The sequence below is a fragment of the Rhinoderma darwinii genome, chromosome 11, assembly GCF_050947455.1.
Source record: "Rhinoderma darwinii isolate aRhiDar2 chromosome 11, aRhiDar2.hap1, whole genome shotgun sequence".
In the NCBI taxonomy this organism is placed as follows: domain Eukaryota; kingdom Metazoa; phylum Chordata; class Amphibia; order Anura; family Rhinodermatidae; genus Rhinoderma; species Rhinoderma darwinii.
In genome coordinates this window covers 52,792,439-52,807,575 of record NC_134697.1, presented here as the reverse complement: position 1 = coordinate 52,807,575, position 15,137 = coordinate 52,792,439, and the positions used below count along the sequence as shown (strand labels likewise).

Genomic DNA, 15,137 nt, shown 5'->3' with positions numbered 1-15,137 from the left:
AAAAGAGAATAATAGCGGTCAATGAGTCAAGACCCACATACATTTTTAAAATTAAAAGGGTGGGGCAGATCAATGCTCCTTCGGCTTAATTCTCAGAATTCCATATTTCTGACATACATGGATTATGTTTGGATTGAAATGGATAGGGCTGCAATGTTAAGTATGTCAGTCAACTGTAAATCGAACAGACACTAATTAAAAATGGTTGGTATAAAAAATTATACTACTATGGATTTATGTACAGCAATGTTTCCAATAGGCAAGCTGGAATACACCGAAACATAGAGGCATTATCCGGGTTCTGATTTTAGTTTTTGGGTAATGGCTGCAAATGAGATGAATTAGCAAAAAGTACCAGTACTTATCTATCATTTACCCCGGCGATCCACTGCTGACCCTCCGACGGCACTCACAATGATGGCTTACATGCACGGAGCAGGTGACCGATGCAGCCAATGAGAGAACCCCCCTTTAAACGAATTGTGCAGTTGGAGCGTACCTGCTGGATCGCCAGGGAATAGGCTAGGTAAGTACTGCTACTTTAGCTTATTTATCTCTTTTGCAGACAGTAGCAAAAAATAATTTAGAATCTAAAAGAAAAGCATTGTGAGCCTTAATCGGCTTACCTGGCACATAGACACAAGAAGCCTCTCAAAATGACCAGAGGTATCAGATCGGATATCCTTCTCAATATCTCGCCCAAACTCTGACTTGTAACATGCAACAATGTTCCTGATTTCACTGTTCGTCCTGGTGCACAGGATCTCAATGAGCACACCTTCTTTTGTTCCTGCACCCTAAAAAAAAAAAAAAAAAGTGTAAATAATGCTACTTTAAACCGATATAGAATCCCAATAAAAATAATAAAATATACATGTTTGCCAGACATGATGTCCCCATGATGCCTACTTTGTGTTAATCAAATGGAAGGCCACAAGTGGCTTATACCTGACATCAGTAAAGTTGGATACACAATGGCTCGTTCAGGATCGCTTTGTCATAACTGTGAAATAAGACGAGTTCCGCCCAGCCCTTACCACTTTATCACATTTTCTAGGAATGCTACAATGTAAATTTGTCATGTAGGCATTGCCATTTTTTCACACTAATGTTACCTTCATGGCATTGTGCACACTCCAAGCATCATAATATGTTGGAGGCATGAAGAGTGCGATGATAAGTTCTTCAACGTTGCCACTTAGTTCAGACTTCAAATCTTTAATCAAATCCTTAAAAAAAAACAAAAAACAGAACAACGAAGTTGAAAAATCACACCTTAAGACCCCATCACGACCGTATTTTTCATCCGTAAATACAGATTCATTTCTATGGGCTACGGACACCTTTCCGTATTTTTACAGATGGGTGTCTGTGCCGTAGAAATTATATAACACCCTATTTTTCGTCTGTAATTACGGCACGGACTCCCCATAGAAGTCTATGGGCGCATCCGTAATTACGGACAGCTACGGATGTGCATCCGTAGCTGTCCGTAATTACGGAAGCTTTGCTATGCAACGCCAGGGGATTGCCCAAGATCCCTCCGTTTTTTGTTTTTTTTGCGGATCCGGAAATACCGATGCACTACGGACCATATTTACGGACACGCTTCTGTATATATGGATGATTTACGGACTATAAAATTACTACCAATTCGTATTGATGGACAGTATTTACGGGTGGATGAAAAATACGGTCGTGTGCAAGGGGCCTAAGGGTATGTTCACATGCAAACTCAAAAACGTCTGAAAATCCGGAGCGGTTTTCCCTTTCCCGGTTATTATGGCCGTTTTTGGAGCCGTTTTCTATAGTCCATGAAAAACGGCTCCAAAAACGGCCCAAGAAGTGACCTGCACCTTTTTCGCTGCAGTTTTTCAAAACGGAAGCGTAAAAAAAACGGCCTGTCGGAAGAGAACAACGTTTTTCCCATTGAATGGGCAGATGTTTGGAGGCGTTCTGCTGCCGATTTTTCGGACGTTTATGGCCCGAAAAACAGCCGAAAATAGGCGTCTGAACATACCCTAACAATTCATAAACACTTCAACAAGCAGATATTACATCTACATAGTTCGGCCTCATGCACACGACCGTGTACAGTCCGTGATATACAAACCGCGCGTCGGCATGTCAGGCAGCGTTAGAAAGCCAATTCTATGTATGAAATCCCTTTTAAAGTAAGGCCTTATTACCACAACCAACGGCACACACGTTTGGCATAATCATGGTACAGTAACAGTGGTTAATCTTAATTGTGATGCCCTATAATATGGAAGCAGCATCTCGCAAATTATTTTCTATGCTGGTAATTAACCCCTTTGTGCTGCAACCATTTTTCTGTGTTTTATTTTAGTTTTTTTCTTCCCCGCCCATCAAAAGCCATAACTTATTTTTCCGTCGACATGGGGGCTTGTTATTTTGTGGGACAAGTGGTTGTTTTTAATGTCACCATTTAAAAGTACTGTATAATGTACTGGGAAACTGCATAAAAATTGTTTATGAAGAGGAATTAAAAAAAAAAAAAAAAAAAAACATAAATTGATTTTTCCTGTTTTTTTAAGTTTTGTTGTTATGGTATACACCATGCCGTAAAAAAAAACAAAACACATGTTAACATTATTCTGCAGATCAATACAATTGCGAATTATTTTTTTTCCCTACGATGTTCATCTGGCAGGTAAAACACAACAAGATATTTTAATAGCGATAACAATTATATTTACTTTTCCTTTAGGTGGAAAATTGTTGTGTTTTTATTTAAACTTAAAGGCTATGTAAACCTTTTTACATAGTTTGTACGGTTGGAAAAAAAGAGACATGTCCAAGTTCAACCAAGGGATGGGAAAGGGGAAGGGAAAAATTTCTACACATAGGAGCTAATATTTTTTTGTTTAGGAAATTATCTAAGCCTTTTTTAAAGCCATCTACTGTCCCTGCTGTGACGGCTCCTGCGGTGACTATTCCATAGATTCAGAGTTCTCACAGTAAAGAAGGCTTGTCGCCTCTGCAGGTTGAACCTTTCTTTCTCCAGAAGGAAGGAGTGCCCCCTTGTTTTTTGAGGGGGTTTTACATGGTACAGGATTTCACCATATTTTTTGTATGTGCCATTAATATATTTATATAAGTTAATCATGGGCTTTTTTTTTTTTTTTAAACATGTCAAGTGTTTGGTAATTGGTTTTACTTTAGTACAGCTGCTTTGTGTTCTGTATACAGAGCAGCTGTATGTAGCTCTAAATCCTGTACCCGACAGGTCAGCGGGTTATGCGTGTCTCAGATTACAGGTGCATCCTGCGTGTCAGACACGCAGGACCCGCTGATGTTGAACCCGTCAGGTCTGCAGGACTGACAAATTCAGGTCAAAATGAAAGATACAGCTGCTGTGTATACAGAGCAGCTGTATCTAAAAAAGTAAAATGAATTTTTAACAAAAACAAAATTTAAATTAAAACACACTGACCGGTTTATTTAAAAAAAAATAAAAAAAGTTGCCCCTAAAAAAACAAAAGCCTTTAACATTTTTCTTTTTTGTACATTATTATTTAACTTGAACAAGTGATTGTTTGATCGCTGGTACAATATATTGTAATACCAACGTACTGCAGTTCATTGTTCTATTTACTGGCTAAACAGGAGCAGAAAGATGGCAGACCTAGGGGCCCTCAATAGGCCCACAGCCTGCCACGACAGAATGGTCCACCCCCCCCCCCCCCCTTTAAACGCCTTAAATGCATCTATGTAGTTATCTCCGATCCCGGCGCTTGCAGTGAGGCTTCAGTCTGTGAGCCCGCTATAGTCTCATCCTTGGTGGCTGTGACATAGTTAGGTCACATGACACCAAGGGGTTAAACTGTTCCCAATGTTTCAATAGTGAGCAAAATGAAAACCTCTGAAATACTGCAAAAAATATATACATAAAATGTTTTTGGTGGGATACTAGTGCAGCATAAAAAAAAAAGAAAAAGTGTTTAAATCTGATCTGTCAACTCTGACATGTATATTTTAGTAATTACTTGTACTCCCCATGAAATTATAATACCGGAGCATCTTTTCTTAAAACTCTCTATGCCTCCTGGAACTGTATGAATAAACTGACAGCTGGGTGTTACTATTTCCTTTATTAATGGGGTGCGTTCCTACAAAGCCATCACTGATTGGGCAGACTGTAGGGACACCCGCATTGACAACACCCAGATGTCCATGTTTTTTTCAGGAGCTTGGGCAGAAGGACATGCAGGTAAAATCATGATGAACTGATCCCATGGGGCCACCAGAGACTACTGCATATTCCTCGGGATGCCAAGACCGGAATATGTGGAGGGGAACCTGGCAATTGAATTAAGATATCACCAAGTCCACATCCGGCGTGCCCTAACTGGAACAAATTTGTTTGAACACCTTGTGATAATGGAACCAAAAAGAAACAGCTCCCAATGACCTTGGTGAACACACATGTTAAATGGGGCTGTTTGCAGAAGTTACAGCATGAGTTACTTTTCATGTTTCAGAGATGCATTCTGCACTATATAGACCTATATTAGAGCAGAACAAACATCACACACGCCATGTAATGAAAAAAGTACAACATTTTATTATTCAAAGGATTAAAAATTCCACACATAGAAAAATGATCATACACAAATGATCATACAATAAGGAGGAGTCTCAGTTGTAAACCAGACCCAGAACAGCCCAACAGATTAGAATAATCAAATAAAGCTATATGTATACAAGAATATGTAGGGATAAATATCCCCTATACTTAACAGGAAGCAATTCGTAATAACCAGTGTCAGAAAGAGTTTACCAGTAGTACGTGAATTACTCGCAGAAAAACAAGGAACTGAAAGTATACAAATGATTGCTTACCCATAAATGAATAAAAGTTTGTCTGACTGGTACCCTCACGACGCATGCTTCAGTGTCTGAAGCCTTCATCTGGGGGTGGGGATAGGTAGGAATAATGGTGTTTAAATACTCCTGTTAGAGCATGGAGCAGAGGTGTGCCAGATAAAGTGAGCCAGACGATCCAACCAGCAAACAAAAGTTTGTTGAACGTTTAGTTACCCTTTAAATACTCCTGACGTGTCATAGTGACATGTCAGAAGTTTTGATTTGTGGGGGTCCGAGCACTGAGCCCCCACCAAACACTAAAACGAAGCGGCAGAGGAGCTCGTGTGAGCACGGAGCTGCTTAGTTTCTGTTCGGGTTTCTCCGGAAAGCCGATGTAGCGGTCTACGGGCTCAGACTTTCTATGAGCCCGTACACCGTTACATAGATTCCTGGAAAAGCCAAACAGAAACAAAGCCGCTCGCTTCTGCCGCTTTGTTTTAGCGATTGGTGGGGGTCTCAGTGCTCAGACTCCCACCAATCAAAACTTATGACATGTCACACGTTTGTTGAACGTTTAGTTACCCTTCAAACACCACAATTCCTACCTATCGCCACCCCCAGATTAAAACTGGAGACCCTGAAACACGCGTCGGGAGGGTACCAGTCAGCCAAACTTTTATTAATTTATGGTTAAAGCAATTATTTGTATACTTTGTCAGTTCCTTATTTTTCTAAGTGTAATTCACGTACACTCTGACACTTACTACAATTTACTTCCAGTATAGGGGACATTTATCCCTACATTTTCTTGTATACATATAGCTTTTACTATTTAAATCTGTTGGGCTGTTCTGGGTCTGGTTTACAACTGTGTGACTCCTCCTTATTGTATGATCATTTCCGTATGTCATTTTTATAGGTGCGTAATTTCTAATCTTTTCAATACTAAAATTATTACTTTTTTCATTACATGCTGTGGGATGCTCATTCTGCTCGAATATATGTCTAGATTTCTTATGATGAAGGGCCCACTTTAAACCTGTTTGCGACATAATCTGTGACCAAACTGTTGACCCCAGGAATGTGGACTGCCGAGAGAAGGAACATAACGCTGCATCCACTCTTGAATGCTTCCACCATTGCTGCCAAACTCTGCATCCTACCTTGGTGATTGAGGAAGGCAACTGCCGTGACATTGTCTGTCTGGACTCCGACTGAGCCGCCGGCCAGAAGAGTCGTCCAGAGAAAGAGTAAGATTGCCCCTCCGTTCCAGAATGTTGATGGGAACGTTGGATTTCTGGTGAGACTAGAGGCCTCGGGCCGTGAGATTCCGGATGGCACCACCCCAACCCCAAAGGCTGGCATCCATGGGGAGGACCTGCCAGTGAAACAGGAGAAATGATAGTCCCCGAGGGAGCAGCGGGGAAGACAGCCACCATTGGAGGGACTGTCAGATTGTCTGGAGAAGTCGTATTCAGCAGTCCAGAGTAGCTGGGGATCGCCTCTGAAGCGGGCGGGTGTGAAACTGGGTAAAGGAAATGGCCTCAAACTCTCATGCAAAAGCGAAGAGAAATTTGGAGTGCCTCGTCGCAGAGTGCCGGCTCCCTGTAGGGGGGAAAACGGCAAAGATCAGCAGGACCTGGCAAAGGACTCTATGCAGCAGTCCAATAGGAGGATTCTCCTTTGGTGTCTGACATGGCAGTGTAGGGGTCATCTAGTTCCTCAGTAACAACTGGGAGAAAGACTAGAGAATTTGAATCCACATAAGGTACTGCGAGAGGAAAGTTGTAATGGCCTCCTGGGTTACCTAGGATGTTCTGGATATTTCCCCATTCACTGTGATTTACTGGCTCAGTATCTGATGGGGGGAATGAAAGCACTCGGAGGGGTGCCAAAAGGCAGATCCTCCCCGTTCGTAGAGTGGACAGAGCGATCCTAGCACCAGCAGAATCTCCCTGCAAGAGGTCCTTTATACTGTGTCCCCGGCTAGTCTATGAGAAGCTGAGAGCAGGAGAGGTGGGACCGCCCCATCAGCATACGTCGATTGCTTGCCGCTGGTCACATGACAGTCATGTACCAATTACTGGCTAGGAGCAGAATCCCGCCCATACAGAGAAAATGACAGCCCGCTGCTAGAAAATGGCAGGGGGAGACCACGACAGATGTTGGATACAGAGTAGCCCTGTTGGGAGTGTCTGACAGCCAGTTTGTAGCAGCGCTAGAAGAAAAAAAAAAAAAAAGTGTGGGGGGGGGGGGGGGGGGTTATACTCACCCCGTCTTGAAGTCCAAGTCTGTGTCCCCCAACGAGAAAAATTATATATAGTGCCGCTGGGCTAAGGGACTGTTTACATCAGCGATGGCCTTCCATCAGACGCACAGAAAGACAAATGGGAAGTATTGTTTCAGTTTGCAATACCATTGATTTCAATGGTATGTTTTTGGTTCCAGTTTGCTTCCGGACGCTAGGTCTCGATTTTATTCATAGAAACAATAGCGCAGCACAATGGTTTCCATGAAAAAAAAAAAACGGAAATCTAGCGATCCTAGAATACAATGGACTTGTGATTAGAAGTCCGGGGTAATAATGAGTGGAGCGCTCTCCTCACGAATACACCAGACTCATAACTAAGAAATCTCATGACTGCACCCTAAAAGGCTGTGTTCACACACAGTAGAGATTTGTTACAGATTTTGCCAGTATTTTTCAAGGTAAAACGAGGAACAGAACCTAAACAGAATAAATGAAAAAAATAATAATTTACATGTAGGAAGGCTTTATAGGTCTGCTCTGCTGGACCTAATTCCGTTTTTCGCTTGAAAAAACACGCAAGCAAAAGGTGCACTCCGTGAACAAGGCCTAACAGCACCACAACTGAATGCTCTATAGCAGGCACAGTAGCCAAAATGATCTCTTCATAATTTGCGTAGAAATTGCCTAAGCAAATTTTACTACTGATTTCTACCCTACCTGTATTCAAATATTGTTCCGGATGAGCAAGACAACCAGAAATCTTAACCCCTTCTCGCCATAGCCATATTTCCGATTTTCATTTTTTCCTACCCACCTTCCAAAAGCCATAACTTTTTTTATTTTTCAGTCCAACACCATATGAGGGCTTGTTTTTTATGGGACGAGTTGTTTTTCATGGCACCATTTATTGTACCATATGATGTATGGGGAAACTGAAATTAGGGAAATTGGTAAACTGGAAATATTGTGGGGTGAAATAGAAAAAAAACAAAACAGCGATTCCTCAATCTTTTGGGGGGGGGTTCATTTTTACGGCGTTCAGTGTGTGGAAAAGTGGCATGGTCAATACGATTACGGCGATAAATTTATATTGTGTTTGTATGTTTTATTACTTTTACAAGGAAGAATCTAATTGTTAAAAATAAAAAAAAATTTTTGTCGCCGTATTCTGAGAGCCATGATTATTTTCCCCCCGTTAATTTGTGGGAGATAAAGTGGGCAAAAAACGGCGCTTTAAACTATTTTTTACTGTGTTCAACGTGCAGGATAAATAAATGTTATGTTATATTGCAATAGTTTGGACTTTTACGGATGTGGTGATACCAATTTTGCTTATTTTTTAACATTACTTTAAAAATGGGAAAAGGTTTTTTGTGTTTTTTTTTTTTAAACACACTATTAGTCCCCCTCGGGGACATGAACCAATGATCTTTAGATCGCTGATACAATACAACGCAATACTAATGTTTTGCAGTTTATTGTCATTTTCACAGGCTTCCGTTAAGCCCTGCCAGAAGCACAACTTAAGAGGCAGAGAGAAGGTAGACCTGGGGGCCACCATCGGCACCCCGCTATAGTGTTGCAGGGGGGGGGGCCGATGAGCTGTTGGAGGGTGGTGCCCCCCTCTACCTAATGCCTTAGATGCTGCGGGCAATTGACAGCGGCATTGAAGGGGTTAAAGAGCTAGGAACAGCGCGATCGCTAGTCCTGGCCGTTAGTCCCGGATGTCAGCTGTAATACACAGCTGACACCCCCAGCGAATGGAGCGGGCTCAGCAGGTGAGCCCGCTCCATACATCACCCCCCACACCAGGACGTGCTATTACGTCGTGGTTCGGGAATGAAGTAATAAAGCCCAAATGAAGGCTCTAAAAGCTGGACAGGTTTGTCCAGACCCCTCATACTTGCAGTGACGAGCAATGGAAGCTTGCACTTGTCTTACTGATAGAATACGTTTACCTTTCCATAAGCAGTTTTAAACGCGGCCTTAATCTTCTGCCTTTGATCATTAGAACGGTTAGAAACCACGTCAATTATGGATTGTTCATCAGTTCCTGTGTAAAACACAAGACAAAATCAGATATAGCAAGTTATTACATCAAAAGCATTTCAGAACAAAAATAAAGAAAGGTAAAATCCATACCAAAACCCTTCATTGCCTTTCTCAGCTTTTCGGCATCGGCCAGTGCATCAAAATTTGCTGCAGCTTTCATAGTTCCCTGAGTGGCAGTCATTGCTGCTGCAAAAGGCTAATAAAACAATTACCATACATTATAGGAGAAGATACAATACTGTAATAAGTACAGGACCCATGAAAAGACAAACATTTTAAAATTTGAAACAATACATATGTCCCACGATGCTTTGTAATGAAGAGATCACAATTTGCCACATGAGTGGGGAACAACAAGACCAAACATTTTTCTAGCAGGCAAATGGTGACCCGTAAATCAATAGCATCCACAACTGTAAAATGCCACCCAGAAAAAACGCACATAAATTGACCTGCGGTGCAGTTTCTTCAACCGCAGCATGTCAATTAATGCTGCGGAGTCACAGCTCTTCTGTTGCGGGTTTTCCCATTGTATTCAATGGGGTGCTTAAATCCGTAACAAAGTGGTGTGTGCTGCGACAGAATCACAGCGCTTCCGCTTCTCCAATCTGGCCTCCCTGGATGACGTTGCAGGCCATGTGACCGCTGCAGCAGTCACATGGCCTGCAACGTCATCCAGGGAGGCTGGAGCGGACGTCAGAGGAGGGAGGGGGTAAAAATGTGCGATAATTTACGCAGCGGAATATATGCCCAAAAAAAAAAAACGCACCACAGTGTGGTGCGGGATTTCAGATGGCATTCCCTGCGATGTTCAGGGTGGATATACACTGCGCAGCTTGACGCAGTGTATCCGGCCTGAATACGCCGTGTGTGTTCCTACCCTAATTTTTTCTGTCGACATAGCTGTATAAGGACTTTTTTGCACCATTTTGGGGTACATTTTTAGTGGGGTACTGGAAAAAAAAACACAAAGAAAAAAAAAAAAAAAAAACAACAACTTACATTTTCCCATACTTTTCTTACTTTAATTGCAGTTTGGGCTTAATAGGTGAACAAAGATGGCGGACCTGGGGGACTTCATTAGGCTCCCAGGCAGCCATAGCAACCATCGCCCCCCGCGATTGCATTGCGGGGGGCGCGATGAGCCGTTTCTAACGATTTAAATGCTGCGGTCGCTGTTGACCGCAGCATTTAACGAGTTAAATGAGTGGGATCGCGCTCGAGCGCAATCTCGCTCGTTACTCTGAAGTGTCGGCTGTAACAAACAGCAGACACCGGCATCGTATGGAGCGGGTTCACTCCGTGAGCCCGCTCCATACTTCCCATACCCGGCTATGACGTAACTGTATGTCATATGTCGGGAAGGGGTTAAAAGGAAGTGATAAATCACCTTCCATACTATTTTAATAACCCCTTAAGGACAACCTTTCACCTCCCCAAACATGTGCAGCATGTCATAGGAAAGGCTTCATAAACCCTGTCTCACGTAAAATTATTTTTCTAACTACCTCCATTTACATATAGGTGCTGTTATATTTGGCGCCCGATATGTAAATAAGCCCCTGAACAGTCAATGGGGGGTTTCTAACTAACTAAAAGGCAAGGGGACAGGATGTCTCCGCTCTGACACTGTCCAATTAGCTGCGGACAGTGTCAGGGTGGCTATGGATTTCAATGGGGCTATTCACACAGCGCTCACCTGAGCCTTCTGCTGCTTCGTTTTTGCGATCATGGGGTCTCAGTGAAGTTCTGATCAGGGGGGAGTCAGAGCACTATGTCATGACAGTAGTTAAAAAAAAAAAAAAAAAAATGCACAACTTCCAACTTCTTAATGCAATTCTTTTCTTTATACATGATTAAATAGAACAAAGGCGTCTCCACATTGACTTACTTTGAATAAGTGACTTTGAATGGATTGCCAATGGACTTCTGCACAACAAGTAAATATAGAGTATACTTGACATTTGCTATGTCTTTGATATTCTTTTAAATAGTGCATGCTGCACTATTGATTCCGGTATTTTTGGCGGAATCTGCAATGGAGGCACCGAACGTTGATGCGAACAGGGGCTTAAGAAGCTAGAAGTTGTGCATTCGTTTTTGTACTACTGTGGATAAAGGAGAGCAGCAAGACACTGCTCTTGCATGCGTTAATTACCATTGTTGCTTAGTTATTGGCCAAATACAATTTTGTCTTGGAGAAAGAAGCGATGATTTTTCCAATCTTATACCATCCCTTTTAATTCTGAAACTCAGATCTGCCTAGTTATTTAGACAGAAATGATTTTCTTCTTTTCAGTTCCCTCTGTCTGCCTTCAACACCTGTCAGGTTTAAAGCAGACTGTATTTGGCCAGTGAATTTCCCACAACAAACATTTATGGAATTAAATTTGATAGGCCATATGCCCATACACTGAGACCCTTACAATCCCAAGAAAGTTGGGAGCCGTCCCCTCATCCCCAGGGAAGTGTACGTGGTCACACTCCATTGAAGCCTATAGGAGATTTAAAAATAAATAAAAAACACACCACACACACACACACACACACACACACACACACACCACAGCAGACTTGGTGACTTGAGGTTGTGCTAAGACTTTAAAAACCGCCTGCGTCTGTAGGGCAACCAAAATAAATTTTTCTATGTCATATGCCTGCTTCAGGTAGGAGAGACTGATAACATTTTAGGTATTTACAATTTAAAGGTGATATACACCTTTGAATCAAATGTTTGTTTTTTTTATTAAGTCAATGTTTCAAGCGATTTAACACAACCTTTTAAAAAGAGCCTTTTTTTTTTTTTTTTTTTTTTAAATAAAGTTTCTATGTATCTTGTATACATACAAGCAGTATCATGTGCTCATAGCTGGTTCCATCCACGGTCAGCTGAACCGACTGCTCCGGTGAAAGCTGGTCTTGCGTGTCTCTGACCCACAGGATCCAGCTAATAAAATCTCATCTAAGTTATGAACTTCGATGCGATAATTAGCTGCATCCTGCATGTCAGAGAAACACAGTACCAGCTTTCTCCAGAGCAGTCAGTGCAACCTACCTGACGGAATCTACTTTGAAGGCAAGATACAGCTTCTATGTATACAAGTTACATAAATGCTGTATCTTAAATAAAATTAATTAATTAATTTAATTTAATTAAATTAATTTAAACATTGATTTGTTTTAAGAAAAAAATTGGATTCAAAAAGTAGCACAGTCAGTAAACACAGCTTACATGGAACCATTTTTCAAATGATCTTTTGAGTATCTGATGAACATCTTCCATCAGTACAATAATGGAGGAGTTTCCCCCTACATTATGAGCGGGATTATCATTTACCGATACCACTGGCAGCAAGTGTTTTTTTTTTTTTTTAGGTACGCAGGATGGATTAAGATCAATGATCAAACAGGCCTTTATGTAACTCTAGTTTGTGTGTATATATATATATATATATATATATATATATATATATATAAATAAAAGCAGCTCCAGAGTGAAGCCCTTTCATTAAAAGCTATGTACACCTTTGAAAAGGTTTTGTTTTGTTTTTTTTAAATAAAAAATGTGTATCAGTGTGATTGGTGTAACATTGTAATCACTTATTAAATAATTTTCACTTTGAGATACAGCTGCTCTGTATACAGAATACAATGCAGTTGTAAATCAAAAGTAAAAATATATATATTTTTTTATTTAAAAAGTAATTACAAAGTTCACACTGATAAACATTTTAATAAAAAAAAAAAAAATATTTGTTTTCAAAAGGTGTACATAGCCTTTAAAAGGTAATTAAACACTAATGCTAGAGATTTAATGATCATTTCAGACATATGACAATACAGCATGTTAACTTTCCAAGAAAATGATGAAAACACACACAATTGTATTGACTATGGGAGATGTGAACCATAAATGTGTATATATAAAATGTATTTTTAAAAACAAACATGCAGCTGTATTTTCTAGACATTTGCAAAAACTAGTACACACACACACATGCAGTCACCTTGCTCCGACAGGCTTTACGCCAAACAGGGCATAACAGCATAGAGTAATTAGGAAGACAATGAAGGAGATACAAGGGAGAATTAGGGGCAGCAGCAAAAATAATTATTTTCATTGGGTTTAGCACAGCGCAGTGTATTTACAGCAAAATATAAAATTAGGCTATTTATCTCTAGTAAGCAAAAAGTGTATTATATACCATACAATACTAAAATATTAGTTTAAAAAAAAAAAAAAAAAGTATATAGTTATACAAACCATTTTTAGATGTGATCAAAGTGTTAAAAATGCAGGCACTACACACATTATGCTTAAATAATACAAAGCAATGAGCAGCAATGCATCACATACCTGATACTGAACACTAACCTACAATATTCAATATAAAATACACAGTTTACAAGGTCTATAAAAAACAGGTAACAGCAATTAGACATTTCACAATACATCTTGCTATAGCCATTATGCCATTTCATAATCGCTGCATTTTACTTCAGATAACATTTAATGCAGCCCAAGACTTAGTCATTTACATGCAACGTTCTTTTTAGAACATTATTGTCCTAAAACCAAAGCATGGAGGAGGTCTGTGTGATGTGCTTTCCTTCTTATATCAGACCCGTCTACAAGTTGGGGGCAGAACTGTCTAAGTAGCAGCAACATTTTTACAGGCTATGAAACAAACTTTTACTTACAAGAGACATGCAGGCTTCATAAGAATCAATAATCCCTGTTTACTACTCCCCTACCCTCTCAATCTGTGGCTTCTCTCTCTTACACTGAATTTATATACAAGACTTATATAGATTTTATAGAATATTATCAAAAGGGAGAAATACATACAGACGGTTGCTGTCCAGGTGCTGTTCCCGACGGAAATCCACCTAGAAGACAAATTTTTTTTTTAGCGAAGAGCAGAGGTTTAATATGGAGTTACAAAAATAAACAGAATATGAATCTTCTACCTTCTAGTCAATTCCAATATATACATACAAGGATGAAAATATTTGTGGAGTTTTTTTTTGTATAGCCAAATCAATATCTACAGATTATAGTAATACAAGTGTACCACAACCTACGCTGGTCTGGTCACTATGAAGACAAGTTTTATAATCCGCTGCAGTCATGTAGCTCAGACGAGGATGTAAATTATTCACGTTTAAACAAATGATGCTTGCACTGCGACTGCCCCGCTGGAAAACTTCTACACATATCATTTAACATTGGCTGCCCTGGCTTCACAAATGGCATCATAAAGGAGTCCTATCATCATATTCTATTTTAGAAGTCAAAAACTAAAACCTGTTAAAAGGGTTCTGACTCCATAAAAAATAAAATTAAAATAAAATGTAATACACACAATTTAAATTGATCCCGTTGGCACATGATAGGGGTGGAATACTGCGGGAATAGCATGGAATTTATACAGCTAGTATATTCCAATTATTTTTGGGGGTTTTTCTAGAGTATCTGGACTTTACATGTATATAGAGAGGCCATAAGACCACATATGCAAATAGAAAAGTGGAACACCACAAAGGGAATTAGAGCATGAAGGCCAGAAGAGGAGACTGTAGCTGTAACGGTTCTCTCATGTACATGAGGTCTTGCACTCTTGTCCTCCAACAGAACTAAGCCCATACTTATTTCTTTTTTTAAAAAATTCTTTAATTTTCCTGACCGAAAAGTTCAATTTTGTCAAACATTTGGGGTACAGAAGTACACAAAAGCACAGAAAGTATAAATGCAGCATATACATAAAACATTGTTGTGAATACACCTACTCCCACGCAGGGGAATAGTCCGAGTGATGCCAAGCCCCCTACGAAGAGGCCCGATTCAGGAGGCAGCATAAGAATACAGAGAGAAAAAAGTTACAAGAGAAAAGGAGCAGAGGAGGGAGAGAAGTAGGGTAAAGTGTATGGAGTTTCCCACCACGACATCCCACGGTTCAGAGAAAGCTCTACTCAGGTTGCTGAGCAACACTCAACTCCCTTA

The 15,137-nt window shown here is 40.4% G+C and overlaps 1 protein-coding gene across 2 annotated transcripts in view; it reads right to left on the bottom strand.

Annotated features, from left to right (window-relative positions):
* The window catches only part of ANXA7 (annexin A7), a 52,558-nt gene that overhangs the window by 12,082 nt on the left and 25,339 nt on the right, over positions 1-15,137 (bottom strand). Inside the window, exons 5-10 of one of the 2 annotated variants that reach the window (XM_075841491.1) lie at positions 13,983-14,023; positions 13,491-13,508; positions 9,224-9,329; positions 9,040-9,134; positions 1,116-1,229; positions 627-797 (exon numbers count right to left, since the gene is read on the bottom strand). In XM_075841491.1, the coding sequence (XP_075697606.1) occupies positions 627-797; positions 1,116-1,229; positions 9,040-9,134; positions 9,224-9,329; positions 13,491-13,508; positions 13,983-14,023 (545 nt within the window). The remainder of the gene's footprint in view (positions 1-626; positions 798-1,115; positions 1,230-9,039; positions 9,135-9,223; positions 9,330-13,490; positions 13,509-13,982; positions 14,024-15,137) is intronic. The other variant, XM_075841492.1, reaches the window with a different exon arrangement.